The 26,929-nt window shown below is 43.6% G+C and overlaps 1 protein-coding gene across 1 annotated transcript in view; it reads left to right on the top strand.

Moving 5' to 3' along the window:
• The window catches only part of rnf19a (ring finger protein 19A, RBR E3 ubiquitin protein ligase), a 53,855-nt gene that overhangs the window by 23,367 nt on the left and 3,559 nt on the right, over positions 1–26,929 (top strand). Inside the window, exons 2-9 of the mRNA XM_083761620.1 lie at positions 7,931–8,944; positions 18,217–18,425; positions 20,925–21,069; positions 21,675–21,837; positions 23,838–23,952; positions 24,874–25,035; positions 25,480–25,693; positions 26,695–26,838. Of these exons, the coding sequence (XP_083617746.1) occupies positions 7,941–8,944; positions 18,217–18,425; positions 20,925–21,069; positions 21,675–21,837; positions 23,838–23,952; positions 24,874–25,035; positions 25,480–25,693; positions 26,695–26,838 (2,156 nt within the window). The 5' untranslated portion in view covers positions 7,931–7,940. The remainder of the gene's footprint in view (positions 1–7,930; positions 8,945–18,216; positions 18,426–20,924; positions 21,070–21,674; positions 21,838–23,837; positions 23,953–24,873; positions 25,036–25,479; positions 25,694–26,694; positions 26,839–26,929) is intronic.

Genomic DNA, 26,929 nt, shown 5'->3' with positions numbered 1-26,929 from the left:
CATAAAAAAATACAATACAAATAAGCTGGAACAGCCTCACTGAAAACAGCACCCCATCGAAAAACAAGACAAACAGCTTCTGCAAGCAAAACAAGGCATTTTAAAAACAGAGTTTTAGTTAGCAAATAAGGCAGGTTCACATGTATTTGGCATTGCTAGTATAAAGAATCATGGTCCTGAGTGTCTTTTTAAAATCAAGGATTGTAGTTTTAATGAAACAACAGCCAGCATGCTATGAAGGAATAAGGCAGTGGAGGCAGACAGAATATCTTCATGCTTTGTTTTTAATCACTTCATAGAAAAGGTATTTCAGATTTCATTTTGGAACACAATACACAATATCCGTAATACCATACATTGTGTGAAACATTTAATAATCCACCTGTGGTGGGTGGATTTGAAAAATATTGACAAAATAAAAAGAAAGAAAACCCATCTCTCATGCAGATAGTGCTAAATCCGGCTAACCATTTGGACACAACTGGGACCAAATAAGCTTGAACATAGATTAACAATGTTAATACTGACATATTTTGATTTCAAAACTGCTAATAAGTTTGGTCAGAAAGAGTTCACAGTCACACATTAGCACAATCAATTACATAAGATCACATTGTTTTGTTTCTAATTCAGAACGACTCACATCAGTGTGGGTGCACTGTAGCATGCTACCAATACTTTCCCTGTGTAATCTACTTTCACATGAAGTGCATATGGTGTGAAAGAGATGACCGCCTTTGATTTGCGTCTGTCAGGCGAGCCTGTATCTGAACCTTATAGATGGTCAAGCATAAAAGTTGTGACAAGCCAAAGTGGAAAGCAACAAAAGTGTTGTGTATTGTTTTTTTTTTAACCAAGATGGACTAAGATTCTCTAGCCTGTACGTACGTACAGTATCCTATATTCAAGCAGTATGCAGTTTAACATGTTCTCTATGGGCCACGGGATTACATACGCTGCTGTAAAATGAAAACCTTGAGACTTGAGGTGAAATTCTTCACCTGCGCAAAGATTGACTGAAAAAACAATAGTTGGCTTAATTATTCTTAATCTATTAAAACGACTAAAACTAATCTAATAATAAAATGAAAAAAAAAAAAAAAGTTCCATTAGGGCAAATATTTCATAGTGGTGCCAACAATGTCAAGAGTTCACAATATTGGCATCTCAAGGTTGTCATGTGACAGCAACAACACCTGTACTGTATGTCTGGGTTATCTGCTGGGCTCTCAATAGACTGTATACTGTATGTGTACACACACACACACACACACACACACACACACACACACACACACACACACACACACACACACGGAGCCAAAAGGTAATGCTACTGTACACTGGTGTCTTTCTCATCTAGAAAGACGACCTAAATAACAACAATGTTCTCTCACCAAAGATGCAATTCAATTGATTGTTTGGATGGAATACATCGATACAAAACACATACTATCGCTTTCTGCCCCATTCTGTGATTACATTTATGGCTTTGCACAGACTCGATAGACTAACTGTACACAATTAATTGCTGCCACACGTGGCCAGCTAATCGCTACATCCAAAGAGTTCCATTCTAAAATGCCATATCATCCTCCATTTGAGTCCCCTAAAGAATTAGCATCACACATAAGCACACATTTTATGACACTGAAGTAATGAACCTTATGAAGGCATCTGCTTACCAACTACAAAAATGTTTGACAACAGAACTTGTGCTTAAACATATTTCTTCCCCAAAATGGAGAAAAAGCATTTTGGAATAGAACTCACCATTTCCTGTCCCACATTGACTTCCAATTCAACCTTCAACAAAATACAACAATGGCTCGAAGGTTCTTAAAGAAAGGCACAAACTAGGCTTCCGGTTTACCTTGCCAGTCCTGTGGCAGAAAACAAGTTTCAAACATTCTCTCAACATCCACAGAGAGAAAATAAATGAAGGAAAAATGACAATAAAAAGCTCACATTTATACAGACTGTACAGCTTCCAAATGATGCATAGAGGGGAAAAAAAGTTAGTAAAACATGTTCTTTGATGGTGTGGACACACGGCCTGAGTTTCGCCTGAGCAGAGAGTCTCTGGCAGTCTTGTTGGACCTCCGTGAACTGGACCGGCTTCATGGACGGGATGCCACAAATGAGACCCTGGTGTCCTCTGGCTAGCAAGTGGGGCATCTGGGGTGTGTTCCACTGTCCACCGCAATGTTCAGGTGGGTTTGCAAGGCCGGCTGAATCGACGGCTGCCATGTCACTGGAACATTGTTTTTAGAAAGAGGCAAGAATAGAAAACATTACAAATATTTCCTACGGTAAATATTCAAAACCTTTCTAAGTAAATGGGAATCAGTAGATATACGGTACATCTGTTCGACTTGCCTGTTAATAGTCGTGGTCAACATTTTGCACCACCTCCTCCTCCAAACCATTCACCTCCGCAGTCAGCTGGGCGCGCCACAGGTCCCCGCTGACTGCCTCCAACTCTCTCTCCCCCTCATCCTGTCCCTCATCTTCCACCTGCTCGTCCTCCGGTGCCACAACATCCCCTGCGTCCAGACAGATGTTGTGCAGGACGCAGCATGCTGTTATGACCTGAAATCATATGGTTGGGGATAAATTACAGTTAGCCTACTGAAAAAGTCTTCTTAACCACATTAAGCCTATATTTAGTTGACTGGTGTAGGAACTCTATAGGCTGTTCAATGATTACTTACATAGGGTACGAAGGTGTGGTGCACCTCCTGCGCATGGAGGAATATGGACCGCCACCTGGTCTTCATCATACCAAAGGCACGCTCAATAATGCCGCGTGCCCTGGTATGGTGGTGGTTGAACCGCTGTGCGGCATCGCCAGGTACTGGCCGTCTGTAGGGAGTGATGAGAGGGAGAGGGAGTTGGAGGCACGGGTAACCTCCATCTGCGAGGATGAAGTGGTTTGGAGGAGGGTAGGTACCTAGAATTTGAAATTACAATTTAGGCATTTAGCAGACGCTCTTAATCCAGAGCGATTTACATTTAAGCAAGAACAAAAGCATGGGAATACATCACATAAAAGCATTTATCATGAAACATGCGTAAGCTAAGAAGGTAACAGTGGAATATCTATATGATGAAACTATATACCTGAACTGTACAGTGGGCTGTAGCGCAGCACTCTGGCGTCGTGCACCGACCCAGGCCAGCCCACGTACGTGTCCAGGAAACGGCCCCGATGGTCACACAGTGCCTGCAGAATAATGGAAGCAAAAAGCTTCCTATTCTGGTAGCACTGGTGATCGGGGCCGTTTGGTGCAGTGATTCGGACATGGCAGCCGTCGATCGCTCCAGCTGCTCTGCTGAAAGCAGCGTGTCTAGCCAGCCTTGCAAACCCACGGGTCACTTCCTCCAGGGCTTCAGGGGTACTGGGGAAGTATATGACCCTGTGGCGGTTGGCCACCACCTCCCTTGTGACCCTGTGAACAATGCGGTGGACAGTGGAACGAGGAATGTCAAAGGCATCTGACACAACCCTGTATGATGCTCCACTTGCCAGCCAGTAGAGAAACACCAGGGTCTCAAACGTGGCACCCCATCCATGGCGTCGGTCTAGGACAAGGAGATCCAACAAGACTGCCAGGGACTCTCTGCTCAGGCGAAAATCAGGCCGTGTGTCAACACCATCAAAGAACCTGACCAGGACAGGCACATGCAGATTGACCCTGCAGTATGGGCCTCTCGGACCTCTTGGCTGAGTTAGGGAAAGAATGAGAAGAATTAGGTTGGTCGGTCTTACAGTGTATACTAAACCAGTTTTAAATAACTGAGTGACAACATTTGTAAGATTTGTTTTAGATTACACAGTAAAATAATATTGTTATAAATGTAGGCTATCCATTTGGAGCTGAGAGCTGGCCTGGTTTAACCTTTTCATTCATGTATGCAAATGTGATTAACTAAGAGTAGTATTCTGATGAATTCATTTCTCTCAGTTGAATTAACATTTTATACCCACTGTACAATAGGCTATATAGGCCTATGTGTTTTAAATGTAAAAGTAGACCTATATTGTCAAAGTAAAATGACATTATAGCAATAAACTTAGCCTATATGAAAACGAACTAGCTTTAGCTGGCTGTAAAGGTATATAGGCATACACACATTAACCATGAACTTACTTGTTCATCATTTGTCCTTCCCAGCCTGAGATACAACAAGCGCCGACGAGGGCGCTGTTGCATCTCTAACTCCTCCAACATAAAATAAAGTAAAAAATATAAAATAACGATGTCTAAATCCATCTTGCTGGCAAGAAAGAAATCACGAGCAAATAATCACGAGCAAATAAAACGACTAACTGGGTCTGTAGGAGACTGACGTCACTGACGCGGGAATATAGAAGCGGGAATTTATGCCAGTATATATATAATATACAGAAGATCTACAAGCTCTGCATAGTGCCGCCGCGCTATGAGCTTGTAGATCAGTTATTGTTGGTGCCTGCTGTGCTATCTAAGAGACTGATCGTTATTTATCCACCAGGGGATGGTGGTGCAGATGTGATTTCATTTTTTTATTTCTCCCCGGCCTCCAAATATCTTTTTGTGATAATTCTCCCCCAAGGGACTACAGGAAAATATATGACACCCCCCCCCCCCCCCCGCCATAAACGACATGTATATATATTCACACCAACATTATGAGAAAATAAAAATAACACCACAAATGAAACGCAAATTGAGCAACTATGATCTAGTTTTCATATTAATCTCTCGCTGTTTTTCTTTCTCCTACCTCCTTCACAGCATTGTATTGTATGGATCGGGTTTTTAAAAAACTCCCAAAGCACCCGTTTATATATATACTAGCTAATAATCCATGCTATATTATTTATGAGCAGCAAAATCAGTTTAAATACTAATCAAACAGATGCGACGATGGTCTGTATTCTGTCCAAATGTAAAAACATTTATCATTATGAAGTGCATTATGTATAGCAGGCTATAGGCTATGCAGTTTGGTATATCCTTCCTTTCAGCAACTCTTTGCAACGAGTCAGGACTCAAGCCAAAATCAGATTCGACATAGTAATAATAACAATAATAGACTTTTTATAGAATAGCTTTTATTTACACTGCACCCGACACCCGGGGAAACAAAACAACTGGAAACGAAACGCATGCAGGCTGCAAAACATCCACAACAGACACACACGGGCACCACGTCGCCCCGCAGGAGAAACGGGGGGAAATCGCCCCGGCCCACGCCGACAAAGGAGAGGTAAAAACGGGTACAGCTCCCTGGTGACAGCCCCCAAAGCGAGACCTACGGTTCTCTGAATTCTCCGACGCCGTTGTGGGATATTTTTAAATAGGCCCTTTTATGATGAATTGACCACATACATGAAGTTTAAACAACGAAATACTCCCCAAAAATTACTTGAAAGTAAATTCCGTGGGTTAAAAAGGTAGTTTTAACTACTTTTAACAACACTGCAGTCAGTCCGTGTAAACAGCAATGGCCGCCAGTCGAGAAAGCTGGGCACGGCTTGGCTCCGCCCAGCTCCACTCGGCTCCGCCCAGCTCAGCCCAGTGAACGCTGTCCCAATCCACAGACGTGCCCTCTGCGTGTGCACTATGCCACCTCCACAGGGTAGTGCCAGTGCAGTGCCCTACCCTATTCTACCTAGTACCGCACCTAGTAGGGTGAACACTCCCAATTGGGATTCACCTATTTACAGTGTCTCATGGCCACTCTGATCAGTGACTAACTGATAAGCTATGCACTCACGACGCCGATGCCAAGCAACGGTATTAGCAGACAGAAGTTGTCGATGATTAGCAAACGTGCATTGGTCATTATATAACAAACTCTTGATAAACTAGACAAGTTTACTCTTTATGAACTAGACACTTCTGTGTAATAACAATAACATATGTTATATAATGATTATATAACTAGAAGAACATATACACATGGTTCCATTTGTTGTTCCTAGGTTTAGACTGAGTGAAACATAGATCTTTTTTTCTCTGGGAGATTGTACCCGAATTGCATAAGACATCAGTGCTTAAATTAATGTCCTTGTGTTGAAGGCCTGTCCTGGGAAGGACAGTTTGTGTTTTTGCTGAATCATAGCTACAGACCTCGATAAGGCAATGACATGGTGTAAGAGGGACTTATTGTACCCGTTTTCTCATTTGCTTGATGCCCACTTGTGTCCCCTTTAGTGGAAGATGTCACGTCGACAACTCGACATTACCTCGGTTATTAGAGAGACACACACACACACCAGTGCGGTGTACCCACTGGGTCTCTACCGCTGTGCACACTGGCAAAGCACTTAACTGGAGTGTGTTCTCATTTCCTCTTCATCACCTTCTCTCTCCTCTTCCTCCACTTCAACTTCTCTCCCAGCTTTCTTAAATTTCTCCTATTTGGAGGAGGTAATCATGTTCCAAACTGAAAGACACACAATGTACTATGCAGTAGGAGCAGGATTTATTATCTTGACTGTGATGGAAAATATGGATACTGTTGCTGCCAGCTAGTGGAAGTGTTGCACTTCAAGTCTACCAAGTCTTAACATAGTTTTGTATATTCTTGTTAAAAAAATGTTAAGAAATCTCATGTTATGTCCCTCATAAACCAACTAAATGGAAAAAGCGGCACTCCAAAATAAAAGATGCAAGACTGGCTCAGATGCAATTTCTCGTGTTTATTCGCGAAGTTGCGAACGCTGACACGTTTCGGCAGAGCCTTCTTCAGAGCAGAATAAAAAAATACACTTTTTAGTCTGCTTTGAAGAAGGCTCAGCTGAAACGTGTTTTTTTACATAAAGCTGTATGAAATACTTGCCATTAATATAGAGGTTGGAAAGGTATTAATTGATTGCCTGAGTCTCGTGGTGGGAGTTCTGCTCTGGTTTTGGTGAAAATCAAGTAGTTCCGAGGGGCACTGGGGGCCAAGCATTAAAAATAAATTTGTATTGTTGACCTATTTCTACCATATAGAGCAACTCTTGTTCAAATTCGACCCCTCTGTCACATGGAACTTTTTTTGAGGGGGGGGGGGGGGGGGGGGGGGGGGGCTGCTAAGTATCACTGTTCCCCCAGTGCCCCTCGGAACTACCAAAACCAGAGCAGAACTCCCACCACGGGACTTAGGCAATCAATTAATACCTTTCCAACCTCTATATTAATGGCTAGTATTTTATACAGCTTTATGTCCAAAAATCTAACCCTTTAACTGTTTCAGTTCATACGACGCCTGAGGCCGTCGTAAGGATTCCGAAAAATTAGTGCCTACGACGTCTGTGGACGTCCTAGCGACGTCCTAGTGACACGGGGCGAGATAAGAATATTCGGAATTTTTCCTATATAGTTTTTGGCATTTCGCTTTTCGCTTTCCGTACACTAACGCTCTGTGCAACTATTAGCTTGTCATTGACTCCCATGTTAGCGTGGCGGAAAGAATGACTCGTATCTCCTAATCCAGGGCGCTCTCCTTGGTGATGAATGGATCGATATGCTGGCGCTTCATTTCTGCTCCTCATCCGTCTCTCCCGCAAAATATGAACGCTTTTTGGAGCGTAAAAAAATAAATTAAGATGATCGGGGATGTGAGGTCACTTTGTAAAGTCAACTTTTTTAGGAAAGTGTTTCCGGTTCATGGCTTTCAGAGTAAAAGCGATCAGACAACTCTGGCACCCCGGAGCTTCTATTTTGATGCACTTCCGGCACTAAATGTGTTGTTATTTTCAAAGCTGAGCCACCCACTGCCTCAACCAAGGGCAGTTTCCAGAGGAAGCACACCTGTTTTTCTTTCCTCATGTTATGTCCATTTGTCACCAATTGGTTTTTGAAGGTGAATAGTCTTTTCACCATAGATCTTACCCATCTTCCATCTCCACTCTTATGTGACCTCTTGTTTTTGTGTTTTTATCTCACTTCAGGTTCTGTTGCATGCGTGTGGGCTCACAGCAAGTGAGCCCTCGCCCCTCCGCCAAGATCCGGCTGTTAGATGTGACCACGAGGCTGATCAGGAGAAGCCATCATGTCTTAAACCCAGACGGACCCTCTCCCTCCCTGCCCCCCTTCCCCCGCCCTGCCCCCCCCTCCCCAGTAGACTACCTTTCCCCCTCCCCCATCCCGCTCTCCGACCTCCCCACCCATGTGAGGGGCAGGCTTCCCAGCTCTGGCTCCCCCCCGGGCCCTCCTCCCTCCTCTGTCTCCCCTCCTTCCTCTGGAGGCATGAGTCTGCAGAAGCACCAGCATCTAGCAGGTGGAGGCGGTGGCGTGATGGGCTCAGACCGAGACCTTCAGTCCACCGCCTCCTCAATCTCTCTGCCCTCTGTCAAGAAGGCCCCCAAGAAGAGGCGCCTCTCCCTGGCCTCGCTGTTTCGACGGAGGGGCAGGGAGCCCAAATCTGGGGGGCGCCACCGGTCCCGGGACCTCCATCATCACGGAGGAGGAGGGGTCGACGGCATCGCCAGTATCGAGAGCATCCACTCCGAGATGTGTAACGACAAGAACGCTGCCTTCTTCTCCGTGGCAGGGACCACTGCTGTCTCCACCTCTGGCACTAGTGCTGCTGCTGCTGCCTCCACATCATCTGCCTCAGGGCCGTCCTCCTACACCACCACCTCCTCTTCTGGTGCTGGCGGAGGTGAAGCAGAGCTACTGGAGTGTCCGCTGTGCCTTCTGCGGCACTCCAGGGAGAGCTTCCCAGACATCATGACCTGCCCGCACCGCTCCTGCGCCGATTGCCTGCGTCAGTACCTGCGCATCGAGATCTCAGAGTCGCGCGTCAACATCAGCTGCCCCGAGTGCTCGGAGCGCTTCAACCCTCACGACATCCGCATGATCCTGGGTGACCATGTGCTCATGGAGAAGTACGAGGAGTTCATGCTGAGGAGGTGGCTGGTGGCTGACCCCGACTGTCGCTGGTGTCCTGCGCCAGACTGCGGGTAAGGAGATGATTTGAAGTGCATGTTCATCGTGTGTGTGTGTGTGTGTGTCCAACACAATGCAGCTGTACTTTTTACCTCGACCGGTGGCTCACTTTTACCAGGAGATTGCGGACGACGCCCCAGTCGCAGGATGCAACACAACGTTAAAGTTCCTCAACTTCACAGAGTAGATCGGCAGCGGTTCACCAAACAAAGAACTGGTTGAAATAATGTGTTCCTTCCATGAGCTACATCCAACCGGGGAAACTACCCCCTGTCAGGTGAAAAGAAGTGGCTTGGACTCCTCATGCATAGAAATTTGCACAATCTTGGGACAAAAATTATAGAAGAAGAAAAAATGGAAAAGTTCAGAAATGCACATTTAAATAGACACTTTACACATTACAGGGACCGAATTATAACAATGACTTGAGATTGAGAGAGTTAAAAATGCGTTCAAAGAGCATCTCATGCTGGTCCAGCGAGAGAGAACTAGTTCTGTGTATGTTTCTACAACCTTTTGGAGAAAGAGCAAGGAGTGAGTCCAGAAACCAGAAACATTTTCTTGCCACACGCCAGGGGGTACTGCACCCACCATAGAGTAGCCGGATTGGGAACAGTCAACAACCGAACGGAGATTAAAAGAATGCAAATCTCTCCCCCCCTCCGTTTTGTCCGCTCCGGAGAGGTAAAGTCAGTGACGTATCACAGACACAAAGCACAGGCGTAAACGGCATACTGTTTTATGACTTGGCTACGTGTGTGTGTGTGTGTGTGTGTGTGTGTGTGTGTGGGGTGACCACACACATACAGTACTTCAACAACTGCACACATCATGTGTTGCTTGTTGAATTAGTTCCTCATTAAAGGTGTTGATTCATCACCAGCTTCTTCTCCAGAGAGCAGAGAGTGTGTTCTGGGCTTTAGTCTCTTGTGCCCCAAGTCTCTGAATGCCCTTGTTCCTCTTGTGTAATGATCATCTCCCATGGATACCATCAAGCACCTTGTGGTGAGACCATCCTAGTGCAATTGCAAGCCAATTTGACCAAAAACAACAACAAGCAACTATCCTAGAACAGTTTTTAGGAATCATTCCATTGCTCAACTCCAGTGAGTTCCAGTCCACCACAGTGGACAGTTCTGTAGACAGACCACTAGCAGCAGGATTGATGGCCTGCCCTACGACACCCAATTGCAGCCAGCTGATTGCTTGCTGTAGCCCTGGTGATGTTTCAACAGTGGCGGTACATGCTGGCAAACTATGTGTGGCTCTGCGGCCTCAGCTTGGCCAACAAAAGACACAGCGGCTGTCTGGCCCAGAGCCCAAAGCCTGCTGACACCGGCGTTAACAGACTTGTATTGTGCTCTCAGAGACACAGTGAGGGTGGCCAATGGTGACTGACTGGCTGTCAGTCACACGCTGTTGTTCCAGGAGGTGGAGTTGGGAGAAAAATAGGATGAAGGATGTTGAGTTAAAGAGGAAAGAATGGAGACGGTAGCAAAGAAAGTGAAGGGCATCAGAGAAATAGATCTATATGCAGAGGGTGGTGGTGGGAAGCACACATGATATACAGATGCGGAAAGAGAGCTACAATAGTGGGAAAAGATAGATGGAGGAGTCGTGCTCTTGGGGAGGGTGGCACTGGCATGGCATGTACCAGAGAGGGACAGCACCACAGGGGACTGGCTGCTGTTTGACGTGTTATAGGCATCACAGTAGAACAACAGCTCATGTCTCTACTCTCTACTAGTTGTTTTGGACTGTTTTCCACAGGTTCTTGGTAATTGATTGGTTTGAGATTTTGTGGCAGCATTAATGGATGCACCTAAAATTGAACTAAATGAATATGTGTGGCTGACAAAGAGAGACCTTCAAAAACTTAAATTCATGTTTTCTGGAAGATGCAGTGAGTAGAGTGGGTCTGGTCTTAAATTTAACAGCCTTTTATTAACAAGTCATTAAAAGTCCATAGACTTGGCTGGCCTATGATGTAATTTTGGAAAGTGAATGATTGGCTTTGGACATACAAGGTTTCCCACATAAACTATTAATTCATGTTTGAATTAAAGGAAATCAGACGAAATGTTCAATCAAACGAATGTTTGAATTAAAGGAAATCAAACTAAAAGAAGAAACATACCAGAGAGAGCAAGACATGTGGTAGAAAATGGAAGGTTTAGCCCTCCCATGTGGTGTTAGCTGCTGCTGCTGCTGCTGCAGGGAGGGGCGTACAGCCAAAGCCCCAGGCAGGCAGGAGGAATTTGTGCTGCTGTTCAGAGTGGGGCTCTGGTTCTGAAACTGCGTATTGCTGAAATACATAGAGCCAACACACCCCCATCTCACGCCTAGCCGTCCCATAGTGTTTTGTACATTGACAGTTGGACACATCTGACATGATACTTGGTTGTTTAATAGCAGGACATGAGGACAGGACACTTCACTCACTGGTCTGGTTATATGTGCTAAACAGAAATAGTGCTAAATAGCACTAAAAGGGGTTCTTTGGTTTGTAATCATAAGGGGAACCTGCTATGTAGCAGCACCTATCCTAAAGGTTCAATGTATAATGCACTTTTGTCATAGAACCATTCAAGGTGCCTAAACTAAGCTGCAGTACCAGTAGAGAATTTCTATAGAACCAAGCCGGGGCTGTACAGGTTCTTTGTACAGCGCTGCTCAACCATGATCCCTAGGAACCGCTGGTAACACTCCGATTGCCCGGGGTTATTTAATCCATTAAATCATAGCGCTCAATTGATTTATAGCACTTTTACCGACGGACCGGAAGTTATACCGGATGTGGCTGGAGCAGCTAAATGTAGCCAAAACACTCTAAAGGCGATCAACAACAACAGGAGGCATGATTAAATCTAACGCGACTGGACAGCGGGGGGCCATCTATCACAGGATCCTTTCTTGGGATGATTTAGATCGCGAGTTATTAACGCTTTAAGATTTTCGTTGTCGTCAGCTAAACGGGGGGGAAAATTTTCGTCTTTTTCGATGACGTCCAACTGTTTTCACATCAATAAACTTCGTCTTTTGGATAAAACTTCGTCCTGGGGGCTGGGTGTTACTAATAGAAAGGACGGTGAACTGGGAGATTGGGGTGTTAATTCACTTTCATTAAAACTTTTGTTAATTTCTTTTGTCTACTGTAGTTTTTAAGTTGCTTTATTCAGTATTTAGATATTTTATATTCATTTTAGCTGCCCCACCCCCTTCCAATACAAACCCATTATAACTTCAACCACCATCAACAACACCCTCCTTATACATGAGGTTATTACTTTTTTCCTTATTTCTTTCTGGGCTTTCTCAGGCTGCCGATGCTCATTTTCCTTTACTTTATTAAAAAAAAAAAACACAGGCACCTCACATATTAGGAGGGCAGTATCAGACAGTCACCAGAAAAACGTTGGGATTTTTCGATTGTCTGTCTGGGGTGCTCACAAAAGCCTGAGTAGATGATGAATTGACCAAGAGTCATGGTATATTACGTAATTGGTTGGATAGAGTCCAAGGCTAAATATTTCTGATAATGTGCTGCCAAAGGCTTACGCACTCACAGGTGGATCCAGTAGAATGGGTGTGCCTCATTAGTAGGCTATACTGTACTGAAGTCATATAAACTCTGTAATATGCCAGACGGTTAAGTTCACTTTATGACAGAAATAAAGTTTATCTTGTCCTGGTTTCCTAGATCCTAGAACACCCGTCTTTGTATGCCTGTCTTTTTCTGTTTCTCTTTGATACTCTCTCTCTCCTTGCCTGTCTTTATCCCTTTTTGGCTGCCTGCCTGTCTCTCACTCTGTTACCCTGCTCATTTCTCTTGTTACCTGGTTCTTTGTATCTCTACATATCCCCCCCTCTCTGTGTGTGTGTGTGTGTGTGTGTGTGTGTGCGCGTGTGCGTGTGTACACTCATTTTTGTGTGTCCAAATCTTCTAACTCTTGGTGGCTAATCATAACAAACACACATACTGGTAGGTCAGGCTGGCTGCAGTGAGGAGCAGGGAACACGTCATCATGTTGACTCTTAAGTATTTCTTTATTAATTTTAACTGACCAGAACAGCATAGATATACAGAAGAGAAAGCCTGTTTTACTATTCAGACTCCACTGTAGTATCGTATTTTTTCAGCTTGGCATCCAGAAGGATGAGTAATCTGCGATCCATGATCACATGGCAGCCCACTAATGGAAATGCATGCATGCCGCATTAGCAATCATGACTCACAGTTTAATAAACCATGGAACAGCAGTAATTTGTAGGATGACCAGATTTCAACATGAACTGGCTGGCTTCATCCACGACACGGAGTGACACTGATGCGACTTGGCCTTTTATAATGGAGCTGTTGTGGGGTCACCGACATTACAAAGGGAAATTTGGATTGTGCATGTTTCTGTGCAAGTACATAATAATGTACCTACTCTCTTTAGCCAAAACTTTGTCTCTTGCGTGAATATTTTATCTTGCATGGCATTTAATTGTAACTTATAAATTGGCAACCAGCATTCACTACCCTTGTTTACTTGTCTGGCATTGGCTTCTTTCTGTTTGACGATGTCACAAGTTTATTCAAGGCCTGTAACTTAGAGTGCTGCTGGCAGCCATTTCCTTTTCTTCCAGGAATTGTTTCAGATGGCTGTAAAACTCTCCCTTCCCTTAAGAACTAACATTCTGTTTATACCTTGTGCTACTGGAGTCACGGGAACCTTTAGTCGTCAGTCATTTGTTTGTGTTGTTTGTAGGGTGTCCTGCCTTTGCTCTGGGCATAACCAAATCGAATGAAGGAAATTGAATAGTTCTTGATTGAGTTTTGATCCTGTCATTCTTTACAAATGTGCAGTTAATTATTATTCCATCTACCAGTCCAGGAGAAATGTTCATGTTTGAAGCGACTTTGTCTTGCCTAGATCAAATGTACTATCTTTCCAATAAGGTACATTTGCCAAGTATGTTGTTGACCTTCCTCCTGTAGCCTCAGAGGTCTCCGATTAGTCCAAAAGTTAATGATGTAAACATGTTATTGACTAAGACAGGCTTTTGAGGGTGGGATTGTGCAGAACATTTGGACCGGTTATCTCCCTTTGTAAACATTTGCTCTTCCTGTCCTGCTCCCCTCCAACCCACGCAGACAGCTGGGTTCTGAACGCATTTTGAGAGGTTCTGGGACTGATCCACACATCCATCTGGCCACTGGATTTCACAGCCAGTTCTATTGAAAATGCTACTATCGAAAAAAATCCCAAGATTGTCACCAATAATTGCATGCGCAATATAGGGACGGCAGCGTTAATAATGTTTAAATTTGGTTTCGGCCCGAATAGGCAGAAAATATCTCACCGAATAGTGTGTGCAATTAATGCATTCAAAAGAGTTGAATAAATGTTTTATCGACCCATAATAGTGATTATTATTTAAGTATTCGGTTTTCGGCCAACTGTTTCCTGTATTCGTTATTCGGCCAAGAATTTCCCTTTCGGTGCATCCCTACAAATCACCTTATTTGACTAGCTATCTGTTCCATGTTTCAGCCAGTTATGTTTGTGTAATGGTCACGTTTGTCCCATCTCCTATGGTTCAGTTGGGTATCAGACATTTTGCTTGACATGTACCTTTTATTTGCACATACTTGGTACTATTGATCTAAAATGACTAAAATCATTCTAAATCAGCAATGCTTGTTGTCAGAGGTAGTTTGTGAATACATTTCGGACAGCAGGAAATGTAATTTAAATAAATTGTCTACATTACACTATGTATGTGCCCTAGTAGCCCTTGGCCTGACTTTCACAAGATGCTGCACTTGACAGAGCATGGTTAGGAAATTGGGATCAGCAATCGGTTCTGGATTTGTCTGGTCAAAGTAGAGAAAATCTGGATATAATTGGGATTGTAGAAGCAGCTGCAATCAGGGGGTTTTGTACTAAAGTAACTGTCTATGTTGTGCAATATGGGGGATTTTCTGATAAAATTGTATATCTCAGCGGTTGGTCATACTGCTGCGCTGATGTAATACTTGTTAGGGCTGTTTATTGTGGTAGCTGGTTGTAGAACACTTGACGATTTGTCATTTTTGTGGGTGTGGGGAAGGTTGGGCTCAGCGAGGCTGTGTTTTTCACAGTTGCAGTGGCTGACTTCTTAATAAGCACTCGTACCGCAACACTAAACACCATGGCTCTACCCTCTGCAGTCTGCTATGCGTTTCAGCACGGTGGTTTTACCAAGCAGGACTGTCTCTGTTTGCTCCGTGTCTGTCTGCATTGTAGTCTGTAGACACAGGGTAAAGAGACGAGAGGAAGTCTCCTTGTCTCTGGAACAGAAACCTGATCCTGGGTCAGTCCAGGGGAGACTGCGGTGTGGTTGTGTGTCTGCTGCAATCAGACACAACAGAGGCACTCAGGCCAAGTAGGCCTTCCCAAAGATTAAAGCTCAACACTCAAGAGATATTAGACATTTCCCCGGTGACCCAAACTAGTGTAAATGCCACGTTGTGACTTGTGAGCTTATTTATGGAATTTCTTAGATTCGTTTGTTTTAAAACGTATAAAATATTAACTTTTCTTTTGTAGGAACAGAAAATGTGATTGTTAATCAAGTCTTGACCCATAAACATGTGTCTGTGACCCACAAATGGTTCCCGAACCAGTGTTTGGGAAACGGTGGGCTACATACATCTATCTATAAATGCACCAAGTCTCTGTCTGTCTGTGTGTAACTCGAGAACCTTTCGCCCCACCGACTTCAAATTCGACACACACATTAATATATGCGCCCGACCCGGGCCTGTAAATTACCATGAAATGGGACCATTTTATATCTATAGCCTAGGCTACTACTATGCTGATAGTATAACGCAGCGCACTGCACACGCTCACAACAAACACACACACACACACACACACACACACACACACACACACACACACACACACACACACACATACACACAAACACTTGTGCAGTCTTACCAGCATTGATGATTGATTTGACATCAGCAATTCTGCATTGGCAATATTTAATCCACACAGCGTGGAGCAGGCAGCTGTAGGCTACTTTGGGACTGCAAACTCTTAAAGTGCTATTCAATCAAACCATAAGCGCCAGCAGCAGACAATTATTGGTAGCCTAATTTGCCATGGTCCATGGGCAGGATCGAGTTATTTACTCATACTCAACTGTTCACTGTTCAACAGCTAATAAGTCAAACTATATATTATTCCAACCATCGCGGTTTACAGAGAGGATCGCATCCACTGTGGGTGAGTTCAACCTAGGCTAACCCATCCTCTCTTCAGTGGTTCTTCCAGCTGCGCCCCATATGTAACCTCAGTCCCTACACTCATTCTGTAGCTCCTGACCTACAGAATTAGCGTAGGGACTGAGGTTCATATGGGGCTACGTTCGCTGCTGCTGCTTGCAACAAGCTTGCAGACAAGCTTGTGACAATACAGTACAGTAGAGGGACCCCCACACGGTAACCCTGTCCTTTCTCAACCATTTCGGACACAGGGCGGCTCGCCGGAACCGGGCCGGCCCCCTGGAACCGGGCCGGCCCCCTGGAACCGGGCCGGCCCCCTGGGTGCGTCCTGGGGATTGGGAACACGCACACAGTAACTGTCATTTCTCAACCATTTCGGACGCGGGACAGCTCGCCGGAACCAGGCCGACACCCTGGGTGCGTTCCTGTGGAGTCTGCATTTTACACCTTTTTGGAATTGAGCAGTACTACTTTGAAGAAAATAAACCTTTTTTTTTTGTCTATAATCTTACCTGTATCACCAAAGAGCACCTATCTATAAGAGCCACTGACTTCTTTTGTTCTATTTTTAAAACCTAGTGCTCACTTCTGTTTGTCACAGAATGCAGAACTAGTGTCTCCAACATGAGGAACTGTATGCAATGTACTGTAGCTTTTCCAGTGTTCGGGAGACTTCAGACAGGTAGATACTTGATTAATACTTATAGTGAACGTGGTCAAAGCCTGCTGAGAATCTCTATATGTTGGCAGTACGGCCAACTGGGCCAAGTTCAATTCCCAAGTCATCTATCTGATCAATACAAATATGAACAGGCCATTAATGATGGCTGATGCTTATGTGTTTTATTTTCCATTAAGTTTAAAATGGAAAAGTCAGACTCATTAGTCCTCCTGAGCCTGCTGTATATTGGCAAGCTGGATCACACACACACACACACACACACACACACACACACACACACACACACACACACACACACACACACACACACACACACACACACACACACACACAGTATACAGCCTTGATTGAGTACAGACCCAAGCAATTACTCATGTCAGAGGACTAGGCACCCTAGGAACAGATTACAATACTGAAGAAGAGAGTGCTCGTCTGTAAGATACCTGACATGGTTTGTGATTTTGTGAATACGGTGATATGAGCCATCGGTTCAAATTGCAATCACACAAGGAAAAATATATATTTAAAAACAATTTAGTAGTCAGACCTGTGCACAAATATCATATATAAAAATGTATACTTTATATGTTACTTGCTATTGGGAGGTGGCTGTCCCAACCTCTGTTTCCTACATTTCAATTCATGAAATATGTAGATTGATTTTGTGAATTTTCTTTAAATTCAAAAACTTTATATAAAAAGCTGTCCCATGTTTTCATGTCGCTACCGAAACACAGTGTTTTAGTCCATAGATGGAGCCTAGTTTCAAAGGAAAAATGTGTTAACATAGCTGTAAATGGAATAATCGCAATCCCGCTTCAAAATTTAGACCCCTTTTTCACAGCAGCCATTTTGATAGGTAAACACAGCTGAAGGTAATTCCATCGAGGGACTGGTGTACTGTGCCAATCATCTCCTACTCAAAATAGCAGCTGTGAAGATTATTGGTAAGGGGTTAAGCATACATTATGTACAGTGTACACCATTACCAGAACCATAAATATGAAAATAAGAAAAGGACAAGACTGAACAAATAGCAATTTTGGCAGTAGGTATTGGGAGTGTACGGTTATACGCTCTGAGAATCTGCTCAGATTTCAGAACGCTCTGATATTATAAAGCACGATATCAGTTAACCTCCGAAGAAAATTACACCTTGAAATAACGTCGACATTTCCAAGCCGGTTGAGCGCAATAATAAAGGATTACATTTCGGAATGACCATAGAACACCTGGAGTTGCGCTCCATTGGACTCAGAGCATTTATCTGAATGCACCCATTGACCCTTTCTCTCTCTCCGTGTGTGTGTGTGTATGTGTGGGGTGTGTGCACGCAGGTATGCAGTGATTGCCTTCGGCTGTGCCAGCTGTCCCAAGATCACCTGTGGTCGGGAGGGCTGTGGCACAGAGTTCTGCTACCACTGTAAACAGCTGTGGCATCCCAACCAGACGTGTGACGCAGCACGACAGCAGAGGGCCCAGAGCCTCCGCCTGAGGACCGTCCGGTCCTCCTCACTCAGCTACAGCCAGGAGAGTGGAGCTGCAGGTCTGCATCTTGTTGTTCACTAACGTGTTCCTTGTACAGATTCTTTCTGTCTCAGCGGAATTACAGCAGAGAACAGAGTGTGTACAAGCTCTGATAGTTGTGTATAATTTATCTATCCTATGCTTCCATTTGGTGACAACTTGACCGTTTACAGACACAACCAACTAACCGTGTTTTACATTGCAGATGATAATAATCCACAAGTAATGAACTTCATGTCGCTGGCTTCCTTTGATAATAAATGGTAGACTGCAATGAGTGCAATCTGCCACGTGTGAACGCAATGATTAATTGATTACATCAATAGCAAAAGACAAAACTGGGTCAATTCAATTAGAATAAACAGGTTTCAAGCTTGACAGTGCGGTGTGAGCTTGTAGATTAGCCAGCACAGGCAGTGGTATATAGCCTACTTCAATTATGACGATATAGTGTAAAGCTCATTATATACAGTTATAACTACATCTCAACTCGTAACAAAAGTGGCATGTCACTACAGTTTATACAATCGTCATGCATGTAGTAAAATAGATCTACTGCAGGGGGTGTCACAGCGGCCATCTAGTGCATACATGGGCAACTGGCGGCCCGCGGGCCACATGCGGCCCCCACCTTCACTTAATGTGGCCCTCAGAATAATTTCGGAATACTGATATGTAATTGATTTCAGCTGTTTACAATTCCAAACATACAAACATGACTAATTTAGACTTACAGTCTAAATTAGTAGCTTGCTGAGTAGTATATTACAAATAATGTTATTGTCTTTTTTATGTCCAATATATTTGTATTTAGTTAAAATGACATTTCAGGTTTTCAATTCAAATATAGCAAAAATAGCCGATCTACAAGTTCAAAATGCGCCGCGATGCGACGCGCTTTGAACTTGTAGATTGGCTATTTTTGCTACAACATGCATGCAATGTGGCCCCTCTGGAGTGAGTATGGAAATATAATGGCCCTCTCCATCGTCAAAGTTGCCCAGCCCTGATCTAGTGGATGAATAGGGGAATGCACATAACAGATTCTTTCTGTCTCCTAATATTGATTTAACCCATTTTGACCTTGGAACGGTTCTGCAAATGTCTTCTAAATCCTGACTGTTTTCTTGAAAAAGCTATGTTTTTCTATGTCAGTCGTTCTCAAACACTTTCATGTCACTTTTTACGATTCTTAAAAAATAGCAGACCTACAAGCTCGTAGCGCACCACTCGGTGGCGCGCTATGAGCTTGTAGATCTGCTATTTTTAAATAGCTAAAGCATAACGTAATGCTAACACCAAAACGGGTTCCCGCCCAAAATGGGTTAATGTTTTAAGATGGCATACAGAAAACTAGACGGACACTCGCACCTCACCTCACCTTATGAGTAGAGGGCTGTGATTATATTACGGTCGGTATGTCCATAAACATACAAAGATTGATCATTATTAATCAAAACAATTCCTAAAGGAATTGTTATTCATTTGACCCCTTTTACCCAGCCCCACGATAATGTAATGTAGGATTTGTAGTCGGCAAGCTTATACATGCAGGGGTGTCTGGGTGAGGCAGACGGCGGTCCACCCAGACTGGGGTTCAATGCCTCTACGGTGCCTCCTGCTTGGCCAGACAGTGCACACAATCTGCCTTGTTTGAGTTGAGGGTGGGAAGTCCGACTTTGAACTAGCGACTCGTACAGCTTGGTTGGGGCTGCGGCTCTAGGAAGGCCACACTGTTGGGTGAGAAGACACAGCTGGATGCATCATGTGTATCGGACAGGACACACCTTCAGCATGACCAACAATAGGGCTTGTCAGTGACGGGTACTATACACATTATAGTACCAACATTTCAAACTGAACAAAGGGGAGGAAACACGTGTAACTGCTACTTGAACTTAACGTTATACATATATCCACTGACCCCGTGATCTCCTCTGCTTGGTCCTCTAACGTTATACATATATCCACTGACCCCGTGATCTCCTCTGCTTGGTCCTCTAATGTTATACATATATCCACTGACCCTGTGATCTCCTCTGCTTGGTCCTCTAATGTTATACATATATCCACTGACCCTGTGATCTCCTCTCCTTGGTCCTCTAATGTTATACATATATCCACTGACCCTGTGATCTCCTCTGCTTGGTCCTCTAATGTTATACATATATCCACTGACCCTGTGATCTCCTCTGCTTGGTCCTCTAATGTTATACATATATCCACTGACCCTGTGATCTCCTCTCCTTGGTCCTCTAATGTTATACATATATCCACTGACCCTGTGATCTCCTCTGCTTGGTCCTCTAATGTTATACATATATCCACTGACCCTGTGATCTCCTCTCCTTGGTCCTCTAATGTTATACATATATCCACTGACCCTGTGATCTCCTCTGCTTGGTCCTCTAATGTTATACATATATCCACTGACCCTGTGATCTCCTCTGCTTGGTCCTCTAATGTTATACATATATCCACGGCACTGACCCTGTGATCTCCTCTCCTTGGTCCTCAGCCGACGATATCAAGCCTTGTCCACGATGTGCCGCTTACATCATCAAGATGAACGACGGCAGCTGTAACCACATGACCTGTGCCGTCTGCGGCTGTGAATTCTGCTGGCTCTGCATGAAGGAGATCTCTGACCTGCACTACCTGAGGTCAGTATGTGTATACATGCACATATCAATTCAATAAGAAGCTCTTTTTGATCTACCAAGTGATCAGAGTAGCCTATTCAGGTGAATCAAAAACGGCCAATTTTCACCTAAAATGACATCCCCAAAACAGGGATTTCAGATTGTAAAATGATTGAATAATATATAATTTAATAGACATAACCGAAATGGTGGTTTTCACTTGATAATATGCCGGAAAGCTTAGCCCACCCCTGAATTGGGGTCACGCGCACACACACACAGACACACGCCATACTGTCTACATTTAATTACTTGGTCTACACTACCACAGATGGATAAAGCTATCAACACAGCAGTTTTATGGTAGCTACAGGATGTAAAAACGGAGTAGGGAAAACATTTATAAAACATGTAATGGATAAATCTGTCAGTGACAGGACGTGATCCTATTGCCATCTTTCCCACAAAGCCAGTGTTCTTTAATAGGCTTTAAATGTTTTGTGGGGCTGTTTCAGCTTGGTGTTTATATGTGAAAAATACTAATTGAGTATTAATGCGTTTTCATTCACACGGGTCCCCTCCCTCATAGTAAGATAATAACGTTGTAACTTTAACACCTTTTCCAGCCCGTCAGGCTGTACGTTCTGGGGGAAGAAGCCGTGGAGCAGGAAGAAGAAGATCCTGTGGCAGCTGGGCACCCTGGTAGGAGCACCAGTTGGCATTGCCCTGATCGCCGGCATAGCCATCCCTGCCATGATTATTGGCATCCCTGTGTATGTTGGGAGAAAGGTGAGGCTCACACACTCTTATTGTTTAACCCATTTAGAAACCTAAAGTGCTTCACAAAGTTGAACGTAATCGACGCAAGAAGCACTAAGCAACAGAGGGTGAGAGAAATGTCTCCCCTCCAGTCCGTCCCTTATGTGATCCGTCGGTCTGTGGGGCAAATCCCACGCAACGCAAGGCAATGACACAACGCAACGCAGTCGGAGAAAAGTACCCCTGGCTTTTCCTCCTCTGCTCGACCCCTCTTTCTTGAAAGATAATGACACTTCCGCCGGCACGAGTTGAAAAAGTAAACACGATCGGCATGAATAGATCACATTGAAAGTTAAACAGGACAACGTGACATCATTGTTCGAAGCACTGCTTTGCAAACTTGTCTGTGATTACCAGGCCTGGACTGGCGTTATGTCCAATGAATGGGCCACCCCCCTTGCTTTAATATGTTTTTGGGCCAAATGTTAGCCCTGGATTTTTGACCCAGTCCAGCCCTGGTTTTCAGATGAGAACTCTGCGGAATTACAGCAGAGAACAGAGTGTGTACGAGCTCTGATAGTTGTGTATAATTTATCTATCCTATGCTTCCATTTGGTGACAACGTTTTTTTTTGCTCCCGATCCGATTCCGATCAATTGATTTTGAGCATATGCCGATACCGATTCTTCCCGATCCGATATTTATATTTTATAGAACACGTTTATGCCATATCACTATAGTACAATATCACAGATAATTTAAAGTCTAATATCGTGATTTGGATATAATATTGATACTAGGCATGTCCCGATCACGTTTTTTGGCTCCCGATCCGACTATATATATATATATATATATATATATATATATATATATATATATATGAATGAGAGAGACCTAGCTATATATAGACTAGCTATATGAGACACAGAGGGCGCAGTCGGCATTAAAGGTAAAACAACATATAGGTAGCACCAGGTCTAAATTGGTTAATTACCGGTAAGTTGGACCAACACCCAATGTGAAGACTAGAGCAGAACTGACTTATAAACTAAATCTGTCTCATGTACTTTGACCAGAGTTTTGATTTATCTCGACAAGAACTGCCTAGTTTTTAACCCTTTATCTGAAACTAACTAACTAAAACGATTTTTCCATTCTGATATATATACCTATATTGACGCTAGGGTTCATGTGGTTAATGGAAGTAAACGCACATGGCCTCTGAATGTCCACAAACCGGTTGTGTGTAGCTCTTTGTGAGAGTCAGCAGTGTACATACTGCAGTGCATTTTCTCGAGCTCTGGAGGTTCTCTTCAAGCTGCCAAAGTTATTTCTCAATAGCTCATTGTCTGTGTATGTACAGTATTTCTGTGTGGTGTCGTGTGAGTGAGTGGATTTCAGTGCTTGTGTTGTATCATGCCACTCATCTATCACCCATGCCGGTTTTATTAAAACCTTTGTGGGGAACAATGAAGTGAAAATGTTGGGAAGTTTCTAGAATTTCCCTCTTGACCTTGCCAAGAAGCAACCTGAGCTAGCAGCAACTTTTATTTACTGACTAAACCATAACTTTCAGAAGTTTCACATGAATGTATCTATGGGAATGAATCATCTGCATATTTCATAATGAACATGGATGTTCCTGTTCATCTTGGTGTAACTGCTTGGCCATTAGACATTTTCTTGACAAGTTTCGGCCTTAATTTGGCTCACAGCCGCTTCTATCGCTCCCAAACCCTCATCTTTCCTTTCAAACGTCTCATAAAGCAGAGAAGGATATGAAGTGGTTGTAAATAAAACAACTGTTTTAACCTTTCTCTATTGTGTTTATAGTGAACACAACACTGCTGTCAACTGTGTTGTGAAACGTACGTTTTAAAGAAGTCATTACAGTGCTGTTTAGTAAATATTTGCTTGTGAATATTTCAGAATGTTTATTATGTTGGGTTTCTTCCTTCACCTTATGTGTTGAAAACTATCCAGACAGAGTATGACCCTCTAATTTCCCTCCCTGTTCTATTGATCAGATCCACAACCGTTACGAAGGCAAAGACATCTCCACCCATAAGAGGAACCTGGTCATCGCTGGTGGAGTGACCCTATCCGTCATCGTCTCTCCGGTGGTGGCAGCAGTCACAGTCGGTTAGTCTATTGGCCATAATATTCACATGGTGGCCATATTGTTCTTAAAGGGACAATTCACCCTTTTTGAAAAAAATTTAATGGGGGTCTTTATGTGTGTAATATGTGGTTTAGGTATTTTAGATTTTAGCAGTGAGCCCAGTGTCTTTGATGTCATGGACACGTCCTTCCTGGACTACAATTCCCATAGTGCTTTGGTGCACTGCTCCTCCTTGTGGATAGGGGAAGGGCTGTCTTACTGAGACAAAATGTAGTCCAGTAAGGAAATGAGACCAGTGTCCATGACATCAGAGACACTGGGCTCACTGCTAAATTCTAAAATAAAAGACCCCCAGGAAAGTGTTATAAATCTTCTAAATGTCATTAACATATTTTTGTTTGCAAAAAGGGTGAAGTTTCCCTTTAACACTCAGGATAGGGAACCCTGACTTTTTCTCAGGCTCTCAGCCTTGTCTCGACCAATTTGGAATCTTTGGTAGATTTGGAATCTTTACTTCATTAAATATTACTAGTCCTTACCCGTTCTGAATATATGAACAGCAAATTATGTTCTCTGGCGGAGTCAGGTTAATATAAGGAAGTGTAGGCTACAGAAGGACAGACAGACAGAATGACTGACAGACATTTTTCAGTGCCTTAATAGATATATATTATATTATTAGTTTTGTTTTTGAACGCATAATTGAATTTATAGCTGAGCTGTTACAATATGCCCAGAATCATCAGTTTCAAACATAATTTATGGTGGTTTTCTATTTGGTGGTACAGTGGCCTCTGCTGGTGGCCTCAATGCCTTGCTATATTTTGACGTGTGTGTGTGTGTGTGTGTGTGTGTGTGTGTGTGTGTGTGTGTGTGTGTGTGTGTGTGTGTGTGTGTGTGTGTGCATTTGTCTTGTTCGTCTTCTCTCTGTCACTCTCCAGGCATTGGAGTGCCCATCATGTTGGCGTACGTGTATGGCGTGGTGCCCATCTCCCTGTGTCGCAGTGGAGGCTGTGGCGTGTCTGCGGGCAACGGCAAAGGTGTCCGCATCGAGTTTGACGACGAGAATGACATGAACGTGGGGAGCGGTGTGGCTGCAACGGGTGAGCCTTCTAACATGACAGTGTGTATTTCTGAACAACAACAACCATTTGCCATTTTTTCCTTTTTTATTTTATTTTTTTGCTGACCTACAAATCTAAATTTGACCTTAAGCTTAACCCATTTAGGCCTTTCCTCAAAATTTAAAATAATTATTCTAAATCCTCCAGTTTTCTAAATTAAATATTTTCACGATTTTTCAAAAATAGCAGACCTACAAGCTCGTAGCTATGAGCTTGTAGATCTGCTATTTTTCAATAGCTAAATTATAACATAATGTTTAAAACACCAAAAGGGGTTCCCGCCCCAAAATGGGCTAATATATTGTTTTCTGTCACAAATCTCTGTCTATGTTATGGATGAAAGTGTGGATCTCATTTCCCCATTTCCTTTCTGAACAATGACACATTGGTCCTGATTGCCACGTCTCATTGTTTCCTTTTAAGACACCACATCGGTGGCCGACACGAGGAACAACCCCAGTATGAGTGAGGGGAGTGTGGGTGGTTTGACCGGCAGCCTCAGTGCCAGTGGCAGCCACATGGACCGCCTGGGAACCATCAGGGACAACCTGAGTGAGACGGCCTCCACCATGGCCCTGGCTGGTGCCAGCATCACGGGCAGCCTGTCGGGTAGCGCAATGGTCAACTACCTGAACAGGTACACATGGAACCTCATGGAACGTTGGACGTATTGCTAGTATTAGTGCTGTACAATGTATTGAAGTCATATTCATATATTTAAAATTTTAATCACGTAATAATGTATTTGCCTGGATTGGTGCATATCTGCCTGCATATCTGCCTGTGAGCTATTCGAGAATCACACTATTATCTTCTGCAACAATCACACGCTGAGTTAAAGTTGTCCTGACCAATGAGATGTGCTCTTAGTAGTTATAGAATTCATTTTTGAATGGCAAAGTCAGTAGAAAAGAATAACAAGGGTGGTGGCCATAATAATTATTATACTTGCAAAACTTTGCAACATGCTGAGACAACACAACCAACTTGCTACCACACCTCACGCAATAGCATTATATCTGCGTTAAACCACAGTGAATGATTCATGACGAAATAACCAACTCCTGCAACGCCACAAAGACCGGTATAACACCAGGGCTCCACCGGGCGCGTCCGTGTCGCATCTCCGTCACCGTCAGGGAATTTTCCCTTTTTAATCAATGAAGGGTGGCTCCACTGCCCGCGTTGCGTGACTGCATTAAAATGGCCCCGGTTCGTTTTTTTATGCACGCGACGGAGACGCACGCGACGGAGACGCAACACGCCCGGTGGAGCCCCGCCGTAAGGTATGTGTAGCAACTAAAATAAGCACAAAGAACATAGCCGCACTCTAAGCTAATCAGAAGGCACATAGAATAGCACAAACTATTTTAATCGGTTCTTGGGTGCTTGAGGCATAAACCTTATGAAACAGCCAACATTTATTATGCCAATAAATGTATAATTATTGTAATTGTATTGCCTAATAATAATGTAGATCACTCAGTTTTTGCTTTGGATGAAGATATATGTAATAATTATAATTTTTTTCACACTGCAGTTTGAATCACAATTGTCATTGTATAGCTGGTTGTATTCCTGCCGTTTACTTGCGTTATTCTCACCTGTGTGTTTTGTGTTACTCCTCTGTGTTGTCAGGCTGGAGGTACAGGCAGATGTGCAGAAGGAGCGCTGCAGCTTGAGTGGAGAGTCTGGCACTGTCAGCCTGGGGACAATCAGTGACAACGCTAGCACCAAAGCAATGGCTGGATCCATTCTCAATGCCTACATGCCTCTTGACAGGTAAACCTCACATACTACATCTAGTGACCTTTATTACTTCTCTGTAGTTCTGTTTGGTCTATCAAGCAACCCCACAGAACACGTTAGAATA

This window comes from Protomyctophum parallelum (assembly GCF_964188405.1).
Source record: "Protomyctophum parallelum genome assembly, chromosome: 3".
NCBI classification, from domain to species: domain Eukaryota; kingdom Metazoa; phylum Chordata; class Actinopteri; order Myctophiformes; family Myctophidae; genus Protomyctophum; species Protomyctophum parallelum.
This window is presented reverse-complemented; position numbering and strand designations above follow the sequence as displayed.